Raw genomic sequence first — 21328 nt, 5'->3', positions numbered from 1 at the left:
AGCATGGTCTCCTCTCAAAGACAGACAGTGAGAGAGCTGAGAAGGAGTAAGAGGAACAGAGAGATAGAGAAAAAAAAATGAGAAAGTGAGAGAGAGAGAGAGAGAGAGAGAGAGACGCAGAGACAGAGGGAGCAGATAATGAGAGAGATAGACAAAGAGAGAAAGACAGAGACCCCCGAGTGTGTGGAGAATTCAGTTTATATATCATTCTTAGTTTCTGTGAATTACAGTTTGAAGACTTTGTTTACCTATTTTCCTTCAATGGTATGGATACGTAGCCTGAAAGGTGTGGGTATGCAGTGTGAAAGGCCTGTGTGTAATCTCACTTTTGTTCTATAAGTTCCCTGAAGAGAATAAACAGTTGGGTTTATTTTGTGTAGGTTATGATTTGAAGACTGTTTTCCTTTTATGGTGTGGGTAAATGGTTTGTTACTAATCCTAGCAGGAATCTTTCTTTGTTCTGTACGTTTCCTCATGGTCTGGCCTGTAGGGCTGATCAGCATATTGCAATCTCTGAATATAGCTTGATTTAACATTTAATTCTCATGCCTCTTCCCTACATTCTTAGGGCTATGAACCAGAGACCATACTTCTCTGTGTTTCAGGCCAAAGAAGGAAGTTATAGAGCATGAACTTCCCTCATTCTTTCTTCCCTGTTTACAAACTGCTTGATCTGCTCCTAGGATGTCAGCTGCATGTGATGATGGAAAGCAAGGTCTGATATGGAAGCAGCTCATTGCAGCTGCCAACTGGAATTATAGATTGTGAATTTTTTAAAAATCTTTTTCATAAAATTCTTCAGAAGCCAGACCATAGAGGAAAGGAGAAGAGTTGTGCCTCCCCTCATCTGAGGTTATTGGAAAACATGCTAGTATGTTAAAACATCAAGATACTGTTATTTATCTTTATAAAATGATTCTCTTAAAAATCAGATATCATATCGAGAGCACATTTCTAGCTAGTGCCACAAACAGTAGCACCTTAATGAATGGTACAATCTTCCTTTGCCTCTCCCTTTTTATCCCCTCTTCTGTGTCTTAACATCTAGTTACTTATTTCTGAGTAGTGAAAGCCCCTTTCTTAAACGGTGGAGTTTTCATAATCGAGAAAATATTTGGGGTGTTTTTCTTTGTTTTGTATCTACTGACTAGCCATCATTTTAAGTTTCTTCTTAATACTGTGAAATTATTTCTTAATCTTTAATCCTTTTGCTCTTATCTGACTTCTAGGAGTTGAGGCCCTGAGAAAAGCTGACACTTACATCCACTAACGGCTCCACGGCCATGTTTTACAGGGGTAATCATGAGAAAATGACTCAGAAAATATAAAAGTTACAAAATGGCTCAAAGCAGCCAGTGGATGGTTAGGAGGTGGAGATGAGACAGATCTAGTTATATTACTTTATTGCTTGGATTTCTAATAGATTTCATTAAACCCCCAGCTCCTTTTTATTATTGGTTGTCTGCGCTGAAGAGGGAATCAGGGTCCAGGCAAGAACTGCTTAGAAGAACAAAGCAAACAAATCGCAGGCACTGACATCCCAATTAGCAGCAATGATTTATGATACTTTGGCAGAGTTGCTAGAAATGTTAGAAACTTGTCCTTTTCAAAAAGGGCAGACCCTCCAAAGGAAGTCAGGAAGTTGGATAAATTTGGAGCTTCCTGATAATTTAGGGTTTGCACTTTTTCTTCAGTCAAGATAGTCTTTCTCTTCCCAGCTTCTCAGTTTTCAAACTGGGGAACCCAGTCCCTTCATTTGCAATGGAAATTTGAATAACCTGCTTTGCTAGCTGGATCAGGTCTGCATGCAAAGGTTGAAAAGGATTCTTTCCTCATCATTTGAGCCAGGAGATGAGGCCAAAAGCAAAAAAGATCTGGGGCTGTAGCTGCTTCTGGAAGAGGGGCTGCAGAAATTTGCAGTTTTAATTCCAGAATTCGAGTTGACAGTAATGAAGGATAAAGTGGGTTAAGAGAATTCTGCTACTGCTTGCAGATGTCAGGAGTATGGAATGATGGTTTATCTTGGCAAATGTCTTAATGATAAAGCTCTACTTAGTCTCTGTTCTCATATTTCCTGGTTTCACCTTTCCCAAAACATACAGATGTTTATATTATGTTTTTATGGTAAAATTATGAAAACATTATGAATTGTTTTAATATAACGTATTATTCACTTATTATATAGTGTTTGGGAGGTATACAGAACTACAACACAAAATTTAAAAATCACAATTTTAATTTTCAGCAAATGATCCATTTGTTATCTTTACTTGTTTAATTCATATTTATTTTATTAAAAATACATTAAGTTTTAAATTGTTTTTTGAACCCAACATCAAATCGTTAATCTCGTTGCTAAAATTTAACATTATGAACAAAGTCAGTGAGAGGAAAGCTAAATGTATAAGAGAGCGAGTTAGCTTTTTCATTCTGCCTCAATTTTTCATCTCTTTGAAGACACTCTTTCAAACGTCAAACATGGCAACACACAGCAGAATGTTGTTTCCGATGCTGCTATCACAATGCAATTCTGTGGCCGCCTGAGTTGAAGCCTGAATATTTTCCAGCAAGTCTCCAAGAGGCAGAAGTAGCACAAACTCAGGAAGCACAGCCACGGCCAAATATGCCTTTGGTGGCTGTGTTGAGCTGTATTTTCCTCTGAAGTTTATTTTGTGTTGTGTGGCAGTCTCTGAAGTTTGTGTTGGATTACAGCACAAAACAATATTTTCGGTTTGCCTTTAGTGAATCCAAATTGTAAGAATCACTTAGTAAAGAGTGGGACACGGTTTTTTGGTTTCCAGGAAAGGGATTGGCTATCCACTAAATTATGCCATAAATCATTACTAAAACAAGAGAGAGAACTGATAGTTGACATCCATTCTATCTATGGATGCAGAGCATAACTCACATCTACCCATTATGCTATCCAATGTCCATGCATATTGCACTTTTATAAAATTAAATATAAATTGTTTCTTCCAGCCAGCTAAAAAGTGTGATTAGATTGAGGAACTCATTTCTTGCTTAAGTCTATTATTCATGGCAAACGTCAGAATGTGGGTAATTCCCATCTGCTGAGCAGCTGCAATACAGGCCACAAAGTGCAAAGTACACCTAAGTGTTTTGTCGTTAGCACTGGATCCACTATTACTCATTAAAACTGAGCTGGGAACCTTAAAGGAACAGGAGCCCTGGGCTTTCCTCTGCACCTTTCCCCTACACCTGTCACCCTCATGTTAAGTCCCTTGCTGGATAGCTATAATGAATAAATCTGGGGGTCCATCGGCATCTATCAGAGAGATCCCCTCTCTGCACTGCAGTGTATAGTGCCAGCTTCTCTCCTGGGGAAGCTTATGATTCTGTGTTCATTTAGTTAGAAGTCTAGTTTTTATGGACGTTTGCCATGCCTTAGTTTTATAAAAACACTATCAAGATTATATACTGTGTGATGATGTTTTCTAAAAGAATTCAGCTCTTAAGAAATCAATTGATTATATATTACCATAATGTGTATGGAGTGTTTGAGGTTTGTGCCTACTTCATAGATACCCCTGTGGTTTCTAGACATCACAAATTTGTAAACTTAGAAGACTGGATATGAAATCTATCTTTTTTATCACCCGTTTTATAGCTTTGTTAGGGAAACTGAACAGTTGCTAAACAGTCTGATCATGGCTGAGTGGGGAGCTCTTTGGAGGCTGAGAGGAAAAGGTGTGCAGATGCTCTTTGCCCCTCTTTTGAAGGGGACGGAGGTCCATGTGTAACATTTAAGTGGGTCCTAAAAATCTGTTACAGTTACCATTGGCACAACGCAGTGTGTATTAAATTGATGTATACGTTCTGACTAGGTACTGCCTAGATCACACTTTAGTGATTAGCTTTGAATCACCTAAAGAAGTGGTCTCTAACCTTTTTGACACAGGGACCCCTGCGTCTATGAGAATCTAATGCCCGATGATCTGAGATGGAGCTGAGGCGGTGATGCTAGCAGTGCTGGAGAGGGCCTGCCGCTCACCTGCTGCTGTGCGGCTGGTTCCTAACAGACCACAGACCAGTACCAGTCCATGGCCCGGGGGGTGGGGACCCCTGCTCTAAAGTCTGGAAGGGACCTAAAATAAAAATAGGCATTAAAATAAAAATAGTTTAGATCCTTCAATATTTGCGGCACATTTGATTACCCTTCCATGGAACACGACCTTGCTCCTGCACCTCTACTCCACTACTACGGGGACGGTCCCACCCAACTTGCTGTATTTTGTCCTGTCCTGAAATCTGTTTTTCATGAACTCCCTAGTGGCCCTTAGCATCACCATGTTATTCTCTTGCCTGGAACCTTCAGTAATTGCCTGCAGGCTTAATTCTAAGCTTCTTACAATGGTTCACGAGGTTCCTGTCCACTTCTTCAGCTCATTGCTCACCACTCCCCATTTTACATGTTATACTCTTAGAGTCCCAGCTGTTTGACTTTTCTCCACAAAAACTATAGAAAGAGCTACATGTTCTTGTTAATGTTTTCTTTGCCTGGTAAGCTCCCCACACTCTTCTGTATAGTAAGCAGTAATAGATGTTACTAATAGATGTAACACCTATTCTTCAAAGCTCTCAAACGCCCTCAGAATATGACCGAGGGCTCTTGATTATGTGTACGCAGTGACTATATGAATGAGGAACCATTAGTACAGGTCTTCTGTTAGAGGATATAATTTGAGTCAGTCTGCAAATGATCAACTTGACAATAGCAATTCAACTTCTTGTGCCCCTAATGCCAACAAGTCAAGTTAGAATGTTACAGGCTACATTTTATTCCCAGTTTTGTGTTAGACTCATTGTTTCATCAGGTGTATAAATGAATCATCTTCAAAATTTCTCTGGTAAGGTACATACAATTAAAATATGATAATGTTATAGATGTCAAATTATAATGTACACCTAAAAATTATATAATTGTATTAACCAATGTTACCCCAATAAACTTAAAAAAAAATGTGATGATGTTTCCATATTTGGAACTCATTCATCATTGCTGTCATTGTTCACTCAACTTTTTGCTTTTTTGTTTTTTAAATTTAATTTTCTAAATTTTTCAATTACAGTTGACGTACATTATATTAGTTTCAGGTGTACAACATAGTGCTAAGACATTAGTATAACTTACAAAGTGGTCACCTCGATAACTCCAGAACCAACCTGACACCATAAATAGTTATTACATTATTATTGATTATATTGCCTATGCTGTGCTTTATATCCCCATGACTATTTTGTAACTGCCAAATTTTTTGTTCACCTAACTTCTGAATTTTCTTTACCATTTCCTCACTTTACGGCATCATTAACTTACTTGATTTTATCTCAACACTATCTTATGCTCTACTCTTCTTCCACATGCTAGTGTCCTTCAAAGTGCCATGAATAGAAAGATACTGCCTGTGGTGAGAAATATATGCAAGACTTGGAAAATGTTTCTGTATCTGAACAAAACCTGATTAAATTACCTGGTATTACACATAGTTGATAGATTGGCCGACTTGCTCTATAAAGGGCCAGGTAATTCATATTATAAGCTTTGTGAGCCATATGGTTTCTGTCAAGGCCACTCAGCTTTGCAGTTATATCAGCAAAGCAGCCATAGACAATAAGCAAATAAATTACTGTGGCTGTATATCAATAAAACTTTATTTACAAAAAACAGATGGCCTGAGACCACAGTTTGCCACCTCCCTTGGTCATTTCAAACCTTATTTCTGTGAAAGAAAATTTAATCAGGTTTTGTTCAAATACAGAAACATTTTCCAAGTAGCTTCTTCCCAGAGAATATTTTTTCTCATTATACATGGTCCTGAGGTAAACATTTTTAAGGATACTTGAACCATATCTTATCGTGCAGTTTTATCAGAAACAGGAGCTGTGGGGATAAGATTATGTAAAAGTTCATTTGCTTTAATAACAACTCTCACAGCTCAGTATATCAGGAGTTGCATCCCAAGTGAACCAGAAATTTCTGTATGCTGTCCTGGCACTCAAGAATGAGAGCAATAAAAGTGTTTATGCTCTTTATGGGTACTATAATTTTTAAAAAATAACCCACAGCAATGACTCCAAGGGAACAAAATCAGTGTGCCCAATGACACTTAGAACAGAAGTACTCATTAACAATAAAATTCTAAAGTAACCCAGTCACGGAATGGAATAAAGGCATGCAGAAATTCTGTAAAAAAATTTTATGTGGTGATTATGTGGAGTGTATTGATCCTTGGAAATGTGTACATGAAAAATTACAAGTAAGAAAAGTTAAATAGAAAAAATATGTTTACATGATTTTAAACGTGTAAAAATTCACATACATGAATTCTATCTTTTGGTATTCAATAAAAATTTATTTTAAAAGAGCCTACTATGAGCAAGTCCCTGCTCTAAGCACTGGGACGAATACAGCAATGAATAAAATAGATCAAACTTCCTGCCTTCACGGAGCCAATAGTCTTATGGAAGGGAGATAGATATTGAGGACCAAGGAGATTGATATATATGGAAATTTAATATCATGAGATTTCTCCCCCACAAAACTGCTTATGCATTTTTTTTAAAAGCTTCCTCCTCCTCAGCCTCCGCCTCATTTGGTATGTTTCGTTAGAAATAAAAATTCCTCCGATCACATCAGTCAGTCAGTATTTGTTAAGTTCTTATTATGTGCCAGGCCTTCTTCCAGGCACATGGAATCTATAGAGCGAATGAAATATACAAACATGCCTATTCTCATGGAGCTACAGTTCAGTGGGGAGGACAGAATGCAAGATAATATAAAATATAGTCTTAAAATAAGAATGTATATTATAATACATAAGAATATATAATAATATGTTTTCTAAGAATGTAAGTAAAATATATACAACGTTAGATGGTGACTAAAGGGCAGGCGTAAGAAAGAAAGCAGGATATGGATGCTGGAAGAAGGCAAACTTCTAGACTGGTGGTCAAGAACTTGTTGAGATCACTTTGGAGTAAATATTTTTTTTTTAAAATGAATGTGCTAACAATACGATGATATGGGGGAAAGATTATTCTGGGCAGAGGGATCAACGACTACAAAGACCCTGAGATGAGAATGTGCCCAGAGTGTTCAGAGTACATCAAGGCAGCCAGTGGGTGAGGCATAGTGAGCGAAGGAGAGAGAAGTAGGAAATGAGATTGAAAGTATAACAGCACACCACACCACATCTGGCCTTTGAAACCATTGGAAGGATATTAACATTTATACTAAAATAAAAAGATATTAGAGAGTTTGAACAAAAGAGAAATATGATCAAGGGTGCATTAAAATAACTCTTGCTGTTAAGAATAGACGACAGATCCAGGGAGGCTTTTAAGAGACTGTTACAATAATACAGGAGAGAGACAAAAGCTTGGACAAACAGAGTCGGTAGGATAAGCATTTTTAACTGTGGCGACACAGAGGAAAGGATGAAGGTGTGGCAGGAAATAGCGCTCCCCCTGCCAGAGTCCACCTGCCACAAAGGGAGAAAGATATTCAGGTTATGTTCTAAACCCTTGCTCTATTCCCAGTGGGAAACACAAGGTCAGGCAAATTCTAGGTGCTTAACTTAGGTTGGTTAAATGTTGCAAAACAAAACAAAAAAAAGGAATGTGAAACCAAATTTGCATTTCATGGCTACTTCCTGCTACAGAACACTCTTCTCATGCTTTTGTCTTCAGTCATTTTCCCTTCTTCAGTTTATTTAAAAATTATCACCTTTAACATTTATTGATCTCCTAAGGAATCTTCAGTTTTCAATGACCTAGATTAAGTTAAACTGACACAACAGTAAAGATTTCAAGTAACTATTTTTTCTATCTAATACCTTCACAAACTGAAAGCACTATTATTGCCTTTAAAAAGCCTAATACTGATTGTAACTGAACGTAATTTTTTTTAGGGAACAACTCAATTCTTTATTGAAGACCTACAACCTTTTTTATGGGAACCAGAAAAATCTACATATTTTATATGGACAGGTAAGTCCGTCAAAGAAATACAATAGAGGTAATTCACAGAAAAAAATTCTGTAAAGATATAGAGGAGTCAGATTAAATAAGAGTCCATAAGCCAGCAGCACAAATGGTCTGGGAGAAACAGGTGAATCTTTAACATGATCGTGAATTGGTTTTTGTTTGTTTGTTTGTTTGTTTGTTTTTTAAAATGTATCACAAAATGTCAGTTCTGGAACATTGTTGACTTTCTAAGCATTTTGGGGGGATAAGAAAACATATTAAAATATCTTTAATGACATTTGCTTTCTACTTTAAAGACAGTACATTAATATCTTTTGAACCAAAATTCCATTAGAAATCTATCTTGATACTTTCTTACAAATGCACCAGGTTGTATATAGAAGGATGTTCACATTAACACCATTTGTAATGGAAAAAATTTTGAAGATACCTTAAGAATCTACCAATGGAGAATTGTTTGAATATATCATGACATATCTGTAACATAGTTTGAGCTGCTTGTTAAAATGAATGAATGTTAAAATGAATGTATAGTATGTCATAATGATAACGCATTTTAAAATGTTAGGGAAACAATTCAGGGAAGTCCTGGAACTAGAAAGCATTTTTTAGGGTGTAATTGGCGGAATAATGTAAACACTGGCCTCAGAACTTTCTTTCCCTTCCTTTCACCTTTCCTTCCATTCTTCTTCCTTCCATCTTTCCTTCCATCTTTCCTTCCATTTTCCTTCCTTCCTTCCTTCCTTCCTTCCTTCCCTTCCTTCCTTCCTTCCTTCCTTCCTTCCCTCTTCCTTCCTCCTTCCTTCCTTCCTTCCTTCCTTCCTTATTTGACTGCATCGTTCTCCATAAGTCTCTCCACTCAGTCTTGTACTTTAATGGAACTCACTTTCCATCTTTACAATATCTTCGTAGTCCTAGGGAACATTAGAATTTTCTAATTTTCCATTTTAAATCTTCAAATTTAATGGTACGACATTGACCTTAGGCTACCAGGATTTGGCTTACACCTGCAGTTGAGACAGAAAGAAAATGTACAGACCACTCTGGCCTTTACTAGTGAGCTTAACTAATTTCTTTATTTAAAAAGGGCCAAGTTTTAAATTATTTCAATATTGTCCTATATCTTAGATCTCTAATATATGTAATTTTAAAAATTATAAAATTTAGGAAAAGACAAAAACTTTAAGAAATAATTATTTATATTTTAATTTGATAGTTTCCACAAAATTCATGATGTTAAGAAGTTCGTTTTGTTTTGGAAAATGTTTGAATGCCTTTTCGACATCTGTGAATCAGTCAATGCTCAATTTACAAGACAAAAGTCACTTAATTTTTTTAAATAAAGTCTCATATCTTATATAATGTTTAAAAATTATACTAAGTAAAATATACAGTGAGAATATCAGAGTGCTTAATCTTTACTCACTGGTCAATAAATTTAGAATCCAGAATTTCCCTAATCTTCTGACTTAGTTACAATAATGGACACTGTTAAAAAGGGCAGTCCATGCAGGATAACATGTAGCTTCTTTAATCTCTGATTAATTAATTAAACAAATATTTATTGTCTACCAAGTGTTAGACACTGTTCTAAAAACGAGATATGGCAATAAAAAAAAAACAAAAAAACAGACAAAATGTGCTGCCATCGTGCAGCTTACATTCTAGTAAGGAATATGTCTTTTTTTAGTAGACAGACAAGAAACAGAAGTGAAATGTATAGTATGTCAGATGGTGAACAGCCAAATGAAGAAGTGGGCTCAGGACTCTAAGTGGGATAGAGGAAGAGGAATATTTGCCCAAAGACTGAAAGATGTGAGCAAACTTTGCAGAAGTTTGTAGGACGTGCATTCTGACAGAGACAGCAGCCTGAATAAAGGTTCTGAACCTGGCTCGAGTAATTGAGGATTAGTGGGAAGTCAGTGTGACAGGAACCTTATGAGAATGGGGATTAGGGGACAATAAAGCTAGAGCGATAACTGAGAAAGGGAAGGCACCAAAGCGTGTAAGGTCTTGCAGATCATTTGTGGAGACTTTTGCTTGTACTTGCAATGAAATAGAAAGCCACTGGAGAGTTTTGACTGTAACAGTGACATTATCTAAAAGTGTTTATTATAGAACTAGCTACTGGGAACATACGGAGGGGCAAGAGAAAAATGAAGTAGACCAGAAAGAAACTGGATTATTACAATAATCCAGGCTAATAATGACAACGGTATGGACCATATTCATGGTTGTAGATGTAATAAGTATGGCCATATTAAGGATATATTTTTAAGGTAGAGCTAATAGGATTTGTTAATGCATTGGATGTTGCATATGAAAGAAAGGTTAATGGTGACTGTAAAATTCTTGGCCTAAGCAACTGGAAGGACGGGAGTGCCTACTTACCAAGATAGGAATGACTGGGAGAGGAAAATACTTATAGAAGGACTATCAAGAGTTGGTTAGAACAGATTAAGTTTGATGTCAAGTAGGCAGTTTGACAACTGGAGTTCAGTGGGGAGGTTTGACCTGGAAATATAAAGTTGGGAATTATTTGTTTAGAGATGGAATATAAGGATTCTTAAGGTCATCAAGTATATTGATATAGATCTAGAAGACAGATCTAAGGATGGATCTCACTTAATCCTCTAGCAACTATATGAAGTAGATGTCCAAGATTGGGACAATGAAATTAATAAGTATAAGGCTTCAAGGATAATTATTTAATCTCTAAAGAGATTTTTTCTGAAATTAGAAAATATTCTAATATTCTTTACCTGAGAAAAGCATTGCCTGGTAATAGAGTATTTCTTTTTGAAAGCAAGAATTAGATAACCTCAGAAGAGCAGTTATTATTTAAATTTTTGATGTAAGAGATTAATTGAAGTATAATTAAGCAAATGAAGGTTGTTATACATCAATAATTGAAATGTATCTGCATTATGTACTGCCATTTCAAAGAACAAATTATGTTTGGTTATTAAAAACAACTGATTGGTGACCTGACCTCTCAGTAATCTAAAATGTGAACTCAAAAGCGGGAGAAAGGGCAAAACTCTGATTCAGGAGTGACTCCAAAGCAGGTTTATCAGCCAAAGAAATAATATGCGATAATATTCATTGAACATGTATTAAATACCAGGTCCTATGAATCAGAAACTATTATGATGTTCATTCTTCAGAAGAAGCAACCCAGGTTTAAAGGCATTCAGACACTTGCTCAAAGTCACACAGCTAGGAATGGCAGACTCAGAGTTCAAACATAGGTGTCTGATTCCAGAGTCTGGATTTTTCATTACACTCTCAAATAAGAACTGAGTCACTTATGTTTTGTAATAATTGATTTTTCATAATAACAGTAGTCATTAGATGGTTGAAATATAACACTTCTTAGTTTATTTTCCAAATTACCTATAAAGATCATACATTAATAACAGAAAGTCTTTTACATATACAGAGGAAAACAGATTAAAAAATAATTTCTATGAGAATGTACTTTGTTATTAATATTTACATCCACTGAATAAGTCTTCAATATATGTTTGCTAATTTTTCTTTGTGTGGAGTGGTCTTCTTTTGTTACAGTATTTCCAATATAAAAGAAATTATTCAAATGTTATTGATTATTTGAGACTATCATTTCTGTTTTATATTTTTACTATTTTCTGTTTTATATTTTACTATTTTCACATACATTATTTTACTCATTAAACTTTGCATAATAACTTTGTGAGTTAAATTTTTCCTATACAGAAATGAGAAAAGAGCCACTAAATCTCTCAACAACTGTTCTCTAATTTCTAACTTTGTACAAGTTTCAATTCTACTTTAATTTTAAGTTAAACAGAATTAGAGAATTAAAATTCCACTTAACTGAAGAATCATAGAGTTCAGAAAGCATTTTAACATACTGCGTCCTCTGGTGAGTATGTCATTACCATTATGACTTACTCACTTCACTGGTTATAGCTGTTTTCAAAAATAAAAGAGTATTTCAAAAATAGCATTAATTTATTGGTAAATTGGAAAGCCAAATGATCCTACTTGGAAATTTACTTTTTTATCTATTAGGATGTCTTGCAGATTCAATTTCTATATCTTCAGTTAAAACATTTACATTCTATAAATAATACAAAAACAATGGTTGAAATAAATGGTTTCTTCTCTAGACTGAAGATGGTAAACTAATTGTTGAAGGAATGTTGGACATTTTCTGGGGAGTAAAACGGCCTATACAGCTGAAAATACAAGATGAGAAGCAAATCCCTTCTTTTACTGTGTTGAACTCACCAGATGTCTTTTCCAAAAGGTAATTAAGCTCTTTCATCTTTTAATTCTTTACAAGATGATCTTCATATTTACCTTTATCACATGCTCTGTTAAAGATGGGAGCTCAATTAAGTGTTTATACACAATCTCACTTAATCCTCTAGCAACTATATGAAGTAGGTGTCCAGAAACCAGGACTCTGAGAAGTTAGGTGATTCAAACTAGATACTCAATCACCATGTAGCAGAACTGGACTGAACCTCAGGTCTATGGGCTCCAGAGCCCATGCTCTTGACCTTTTTATTGTATTGCCTCTCTCCTGGAATACTGCATTCCTTCATTGGGAAAGATAAAATGTAAAGGCAAGATTTCATTAGCCCAGCCTGATCGTCAAAAAAAAGGGGGATGGGGAGATAAAATTTAAATTTTTCTTCTTGGAATAAAGGGCTCTTCCTGCTTTCTGAAGACTTAATTATCCTCCACTTGATTGTCCTGATCCTGTTCAAAAAGGCACAGCAAAGTGTATTTGAAGCTCAATAAATGTAACACACACACACACACACACACACACGCACACACACACAGAAAACCAGTTCTCTGTGTCGGTTTATGCAACTGTACCTTGAATATACAAGTTGGGCTGATTTTTCATTATCTTTTACAATTTTTAGAAAAACTAATAAATATTCCCAGAAGCAATTATATGTATAATTTCTTTTACTGTTTTCATCCTCCCTCTCTCCCTTCCTCTCATCCTCTTTAATCCTTGAGTATCCAACTCATCTCCATTTATGTATACATAAAGGTTACCAAGCCTTCGCTTCATCCATCCTCCCATTTATAACTAGATAGGCTGGAGTTCTAGCAGAGAAGAAGATGGAGAGAGAGCTGCCAAGACCAGCCAACAAGGCAATAATGATGCTTTTCTGCATATGATAGCAGATTGGTATCCTCATGATGCACCTCCCATGGATTCCATTTGCGTTTTTCATTGTTTATCAGAACATTGCTGTTAATCAAACAGGAATAATCTCCTTTAGGTTAAAGTTAAGAAAGAATTACCTAGAAAATGTTGCTTGCCCTTTACCACAGTAACAAGACTTATAGGAGAAAGTCTGAATGCATACTTGTTATGTATCAGATCTTTCTGGTGGGTAAGAATTGTCAGAAAAAACATCCCACTCCTGTCTCTCTCACATACAATGGCAATATTAGATTCGGTTATGATTAATTAGCCAAGAATCCTTCTTGGGAACCAGCTTAACACTCAGCAGGAAAGTACAGCATAATTTGGAATGGCTATCCCCTTGCTGCTGGTTTCCAGTGGGGTGCACAGTCACCTAAAGTACTAAGATTTGTTTCAATCCAATCCTAGACACCCTCACTCTAGTTGCCACCATTAAGGTGGCATTTATTTAAATTCTAAGCCTCAAATGAAATTGTGTAAAGAAATGGACTGTTCACTCACTCTGTAAAATATCTCTCACGTTCCCTTTTCAATACTGGGTTTCTATGAGCAGAACTTATACCTGTGCTCTGACAGGATCATAGATTGATATCTCCATTGGGTTGATGTGGAGTAAAGGAAGTGGAAGTTGTGTACTCAGCTGCAGGAAGGGCTGTCATCTTGTGTCTTTCTGTTCACCTTTTGAGAGAATCATCAGTTTGTCATGCTAGTTTGTTTTAATTATCTTTGAAATGAGTCACACTGAGTCAGCTTAATGGGACTGGTAGAAGCTTGAAAATAAACCAGTCTGTCTTAGCTGTGACCATTTATGATCCTTTATGGATTTGATTCTATGGGCAGTGCTTTGATCTCTTATATCTGATCCAAGTATTTGCTTTTGGAAATTTTTCATTAAGGAAAAAAAAAAAAAGGAGAAGAAAAAAAAGGAAACAGCCTTATTGAGATTATGTTTGCTGCACCAGTTTTCATTTCTGTTTTTAATGTCTTTCCAAAGTCATGGCAGAATGAAATAAAGAGTGGAAACTGGACAGGTGTACATTTCAATAATATCAATAGTGTTTGTTCTTTCCTACAATATGGATAGAGAAGTGACTGCATTCTATTTGTCAAATTTCTACCTCCTTTTTCTTTTGCAACTCAATAGAAAACCTCCTCACAATTTAAATTTGCTAATGATATATACATTTCTGAAGCTTGGTCTTGTGCTTAGGCAAGTTGAACTATTGGATATTCCATAAAGTTCTAACCAGTTTTCTATGGAAAACTCTGAGTAACTGCCCTCAGAGTTGTATGTGGACAGTTGTATGTGGCGATACTTCAAATTATAAAGTCCAAAGCTGAAAATTGGTGTAGTTTCCTCAGATGGCAGGGAGGAAAAGGGGCTAAACACTTTACGTATTGAGCCATGTTTGTCTCCCTGTATTTTTGTGACACCATTAAGCTGTGAGAAAATGAGGATAGGTATCTAGTCTGCCAGTGTTTCTAAGAATTTATAGGCATTCTCATCTCCCCCATATAAAATAGCATTAGGCTTGTTCTTTGCAGATTACATGATACTATATATAGAGAACCCTAAAGATTCCACCAAAACACTATTAGAACTGTTCAATGAATACAGTAAAGTAGCAGGATACAAAATTAATATTCAGAAGTCAATGGCATTTTATACACCAATGGAGAACTTTCAGAAAGAGAAATTAAGAAAACAATCCTATTTACAGTTGTATCAAAAACAGTAAAATATCTGGCAATCAAATTAATCAAGGAGGTAAAAGACCTCTTCTCAGAAAATTATAAGTCATTGAAAAAAGAAACTGAAGAAAATGCAAATAAATGGAAGCATATACCATACTCATAGGTAGGAGGAATCAACATCATTAAAATGGCTATACTACCCAAAGAAATTTATAGACTCAATGCAATTCATTTCAAAATACCAATGGCATTTTTCGGAGAGCTAGAACAAATAATCTTAAAATTTATATGGAACCATAAAAGACCCAGAATAGCCACAGCAATCTTGAAAAAGAAGAACAAAGTTGGAGTTATCGCACTACCTGATATCAAACTATACTACAAGGCTATAGTAATCAGAACAGCATGGTACTGGCATAAAAACAGATACATTGATCAATGGAACAGAATAGAGAGCCCAGAAATAAATCTATGCCTATACGCTCACTTAATATATGACAAAGGAGGCAAGAATATACAATGGGATAAAGACAGTCTCTTTACCCCAGTAAATAGTGTTGGGAAAATTGGACAGATACATGCAAAAGAAAAAAAAAAGAAGCTGGACCACTTTCTTATAATGTATATAAGAATAGACTAAAAATGGATTAAAGACTTAAATGTAAGACCCAAAACCATAAAAATTCTAGAAGAAAACATAGGCAGTGAACTCTCTGATATTACTACTAGTAATTTCTTTTCAGACATATCTTCTCAGGCAACAGAAACAAAAGGAAAAATAAACAAATGAGACTACATCGAACTAAAAAGTTTTTGCACAGCAAAGAAAACCATCAACAAAACAAAAAGACAATCAATTGAATGGGAGAAGATATTTGCTTATGATATATCTGATAAGAGGTTAATATAAAGAATATAAAGAATAAGTAAAAGAAGTATTTAAAACACATGTTGACCACTCTGGTATAAGTATTATTTTAATAACATTATAAAATTCTTATAAATTAGGGTGATATACCTACCTACAGAGGCCCACAGTATTAATAAAAATTCCATACATCTGAATGCCATCATAGATCTCATTATGAATGAAGTTGATGTCACTTACGAGATTTATTATTTTTCAGCAGAATGACACGCTGGGGAGAATTTGATGATCTTCATCATATTAGTGAACTGGACAGGACCCAGTTTCCAACATCTAAAGCGATAAAGTCCCAGGAAGGTCAGTGTCAAACTGTTATTAAGGAGGAGACTTTAAAGCATGAATCATGAATGTTTATCTGAAAGTTAACATTTTACACACTGCTACATAATAAACTCTTATTTTACACTTTTTAAAAAAAGGGTCTTAAAAGCACGTTAACTGAAGTTGCTATAATTCTGGTATAATGTTTAAGAAACTTACTTTGCTATATAAAGATATGATGATTTATAAAAATTACATCAAGTCCTTTAAATTTATTAGATTAGAGAGAACTAATGGTTTGAATAAAGTTCGTGTTCATAAAATTGTTCAGTGTTTTCCCCAAGAATAGGTATCATTTATTATACTTAGTAGCTTTTTATGTTAGGCCATGCCTCTTAGAGTGAATTCCACATCTTTTTAGAAGTCAAACATTTCAGTTAGTAGATATATATATATATATATAACATTGCTTCTGAGAAAGAAGCAGATACATTGGAGTCACTGTTTATATTTGATAGAGTTGTTTCAAGCATTTATTTGAAAAAGAGAGAAAGCTACTTTAACATCAAATGAGTTCATATCAAACTTGGCAAACCAATGGAAATGCCAGCTCTTATGACATGTGACATCAGCAGTCATAATAATAATAATGATGTGATAGTAATGATATTAATAGCTGTCATTTACTGAGACTCACTCTATTAAGTGTCAGGCATGATATCTTATCTTTTCCATGGATTTTGTTTTTCATACAATATATAGAGATCCAAGGAGCTGATGACTGAGGCCGGGACCAGGTTCATATTCCTGGGTGGTGATATTACTAAGCTGGCTTCGGACCGAACAAGGGTTCCTGTTGGCATTACCTTCATGACTACTAACAACTTCCAATTTTTATTTATTTATTTTTTAAACCATTCTCAATTCAGCTAACTCTGCTGTCACTATAAGTACCTAGATTGTATAACAAACATAATGTTCCTTCCAGGATTTTCTTATCTTTGTCTTATGGCCTCTTGACATCTTTTATATAAGGATTCTTCCAATTAGCCCCTTGAAAATATTCATCTGAACCCAGGAGAGTTCCAATATCTTGACACCAAAGGTACCATTAAAATCTATTTGTATTTAAACACCAGTGCTAGAGAAAGGTGAAATATCTCATGACTATTTAATGATACTCTAATTGTAATAGAAAAATATTTAAAATACCAAGGTAAAATGGAACACAAATGCCACCAGACAATCCTGTTCTTAAATAAGAACATTGCTATTTCCTTACTGTTTAAAGGCATTAGAGTCAATTGCTTAGCTATATATTTACTTATTACATATACAGATTCTCCTAGAATGCAGAGGTGGGCAGCTAAATGATATGCGCTTATCATCTTTATTCTTCCCAGATTATTTATCTTATCATAGTAGCACCCTGAAGCCCCATGCAGATGAAGAGCTAGAATCCCCATTGCTCTATAGAACCATGAGCGAAGCAACGCTGGTAAGAAAAAGGATGAAACCTCCAATGATGGACAGAAAAGACAGACGGAACCATAGGGCTTCTATTAATGGACACTTTTATGACCATGAAGTGAGTTACAATTCCACTGGTGCTATTTAAAATAGTGTTGTCTATTATGCTAACAGTAGCACTCAATTCAACTTATAATTAAAAATAGTAAGAATAACAATAGTAGCAATATATCTAATGTTTATTGGATATTCTCTACATATTAGTTATTAAACTGTTTTAAATTGATTTTTGATGAATTATCTCATTAATTACTAAAACGATGCTATAAAGTAGGTACCATTATTTTTCCTGCTTTACATATGAGTTAATTGAGGTTCACAGAGGTTAAGCAATTTGTCTGAGGTCACACTGCTTTTAAATAGTAGCTTTGGACTTGAGCTCAGCTTTGTCTGACTCCAGAACCCAAATTCTTAGCCATCATAATGAATCAACTCTAAATGGCAGGTCCTATGCCAAGCACTGGAAATATAAAAATGAGTCAGTTGATGCCTCTGCCAGCAATGAGCTCAGGACATGAGCAAAGAAACCAATATATTGACAAATGGCATTAGAATAATGTAACTGCTACAATAGAGAATGGTTCTACATTTGAACATTAACAATGAAATTTGAAAAAATCAGCCATAGTCCTATTTATTCCAATAAATTAAATTTCTAATTTTGCCTTGTTCCCTGACAGGTCTTGGACATAATGTATTATACACACACACACACACACACACACACACACACACACAATATATATTACATATTATATTATATATACATACATATATGTGTCATTTTTTATTCAATTATAGTTGTAGTCTAGACATAATTTGTATCCTGATTCTTCACTTAAATTTACACATGCCTTTACATAGTATTTTGCTTTAGAAAATATATTATTTTTCTAAAACAAATATTTTTTATGTCATGTACTTTAGCAACCATTTACCTATTCATTGAATAAATACTTTAAAAGCACTTTGTACCAGGCACCATTCTGAGCCCTTTAATAAAAATATTAACTCATTTCTCTTAAGCTTTTTCCTGTAGGGACTTTTACCTTATTCCATCTTCCACACCATGAGGGTATCACTACTGTGCTGTTGGAGATTGGTAGGGACAAACCTCCCTTCTAAATTCCTTGTTCAAATTAGACATTTTTCTGGTTCAAGAATTATCCTCCTGGACATAAAATAACATTGACAGTTCCCCCGTGGTTGTCCAACTACCAATTGTCCTGGTTTCTTCTTCTCCTCAGAATTATGTTGTGTGTGGTTACCTTGTGAGGTGATTTGTGTTAAATAAGGCTGTGAAAGCCACATTGTTTTAAATGAGTGGCTTCCAGACTAATACCCGGTGCTAAGAATGAAATTGGCACTAAGTTGGCAGTGTAGCATCATGGCTAAATGGTTCAGTATTTGAGTGCTACAGCTTGATGAACTGATTTCAAATTCTTGCTGAGCAAAGTTAAAAATTTATTCAATCTCTTAGCCTTAGTTCTTTCATTCTTCTTACTTTACAAAGTTGTTAATAGGATTAAATGAAATAAGATGAATTCAGCACAGTGCCTGGCACAAAGGAAGAACTCAATTTACATTAATTTTATTGTTGCTGATTGAAAGAGATCAAGCTGGGACTACATATATTTTATACAAATGTCATTCACTGAAATTTGATAACTAGCAAAACAGAAAATCAAAGGAAACTCAAAAGCCGAAAGCCCTCTGTCAACAGGTATGCAATTATCAGCATCTAGAAACTTAAACATAGTTTTTAAATATGGTTTTATATCACAAAACCTCTTGATAGTGCCAATATTGTTAGAACATGGATAACACCTATATTAGAGGCTTACATTGTGATATTTGTAGATAAATTATAGATATGACTTGACCTGTGGTACAGTTCTATCCATGTAATAAAAAATAACTTTATAACAAGGTTCTATTATGTGTTTTGACCAACAAAACTGATGTAAAGAATGCCGTTTTAAATAAAACTCTGAAAAACATGATTCCAAATTCATCATATGTTGGCACATTAGAAGATCTCTTGGAGATCACCTAGTCTTACTCTCTTATAAATGAAATCACTGAGGCCTCTTTAGGTCTCAATGTTGAGTTGACAAAGTTGGAGTTAATAGACAGTAGATTCTAGGTCTTCTGAATCCTAATGTAGTGCTATTGACAAACACCATGAAAATATCAAACCACATGTCTAATATATCCTCGCCTTAGTGCAAAATGCACATATGGTTCTCTAGGACTCCATAGAACTCATAAGCACTGCTCATAAGTGTCATAGCGACTCATCTATGCCTTATCATGTCCACAAACATTGAATTTTTTCATACTTAACAAAACTTAATTCTTAAACTTAATTTTCTGAAAACATTTTCATAAGCAGATTTTTACTTACGCAAATATGTGCACATATATATACTTAAATGTTTATTTATTGATCTCCCAACATAGAGCTTATCTATCTAACATTCCATTAAGCTACCCCAAAACCCACTCATCTCCATTTCTTCTGAACCCACCCCATTTTTACAGTCTTTGAACACTTGAAGATCACACATATAAATGAGATATATGGAAATAAATTTTATTTAATGTCCTTTTTTATTTTAAAATAAACATTTATGCCATTCTTCTTACAATCTGCTACCTAATGAGTGAGAATTTTTTCTTTTTCACGCTCTGGCACACATAAAGTCATATTTCTTCTGAGAGTCATAAGTTACACATACGCCATCAATTACCCACCTTGTGAATCTTTACTCACTATTTTTTTTTTAATTTGAACATATATTATTTGTATTATAGGACAAAATTAATTTTGTCTACTTACGGTTGTTTTAAGGATTAAATTAGTATTTATTTATACGGGACTTAGAATAGATGTTGGCACATAATTAGGACTATGTTAAATTAATAATTACTTGAGAATTCTATGTCATTCTTTGTAATAATATCGTTATGTTTAGGAATTACATATTCTGCCTAATAACCACTAATTTACTTACATGTTGATTTGTCTAAATAGATTGATCAGCTCTTGCTAAGCACTCAATCATCTTAATCTGGGTAGACATGTAACCAGGAAACATGTACAAGTTAGGGAAATCCTAGCTGAACAAATATTATTGGCCAGCTTTTTCTAAAGTATGTTTCATTGGTTATTAACAAGTATATTTAAAAGGTATAGTATTTATTTTAAAATACGAATAATGATCAAATTAAGAGTGAACAATCCATAGTTTTATGTTGGATGTGAGTTTTTTTATATATATTACTAACCCCCATGAGAGATGTCTCAGATATCTCTGACCATGGAAACATTTTACCAAGTATCACCTGGAAGGTAGACTCTTGATTAGAGCAACTTGTGGGAAATATTGTACTAGAGCTTCAACTGATAGCACTTTTACCCAAACCCTCAGGTGAGATACAGGCTGAACCATAACACTGGACCATTTCTGACCAACCAAAAAAAAGAGTGATTTCATATAGTTCAAACTAAAAAAAATTTAGAACAATTATTTCCAAGCAAGAGGAAGATATGGCATGTGAATTTAAAAAAAACCTATTCACATTACGTTTTATTTGTGGTTAGTTACAATAGTTAACTTATTTTGAAATCTTAAACTATACTAAACTATACTAGTAAAAATGTTTTGAACATTCTCAAG

The 21328-nt window shown here is 34.7% G+C and overlaps 1 protein-coding gene across 5 annotated transcripts in view; it reads left to right on the top strand.

The window, feature by feature from the left end:
* Positions 1 to 21328, top strand: part of RASSF6 (Ras association domain family member 6) — a 48732-nt gene that overhangs the window by 20244 nt on the left and 7160 nt on the right. For 3 of the 5 annotated variants that reach the window (XM_039845438.1, XM_039845437.1, XM_039845440.1), the window contains exons 3-6: positions 7935 to 8013; positions 12165 to 12304; positions 16054 to 16151; positions 17519 to 17703. In XM_039845438.1, coding sequence (XP_039701372.1) covers positions 7935 to 8013; positions 12165 to 12304; positions 16054 to 16151; positions 17519 to 17703 — 502 coding nt within the window. Of the gene's footprint in view, positions 1 to 7038; positions 7836 to 7934; positions 8014 to 12164; positions 12305 to 16053; positions 16152 to 17518; positions 17704 to 21328 lie in introns of those variants that run through there. The other 2 variants (XM_039845441.1, XM_039845439.1) reach the window with 2 other exon arrangements.

Source organism: Pteropus medius, unplaced genomic scaffold, assembly GCF_902729225.1.
Source record: "Pteropus medius unplaced genomic scaffold, Ma_sr-lr_union100, whole genome shotgun sequence".
Classification (NCBI taxonomy): domain Eukaryota; kingdom Metazoa; phylum Chordata; class Mammalia; order Chiroptera; family Pteropodidae; genus Pteropus; species Pteropus medius.
This window is presented reverse-complemented; position numbering and strand designations above follow the sequence as displayed.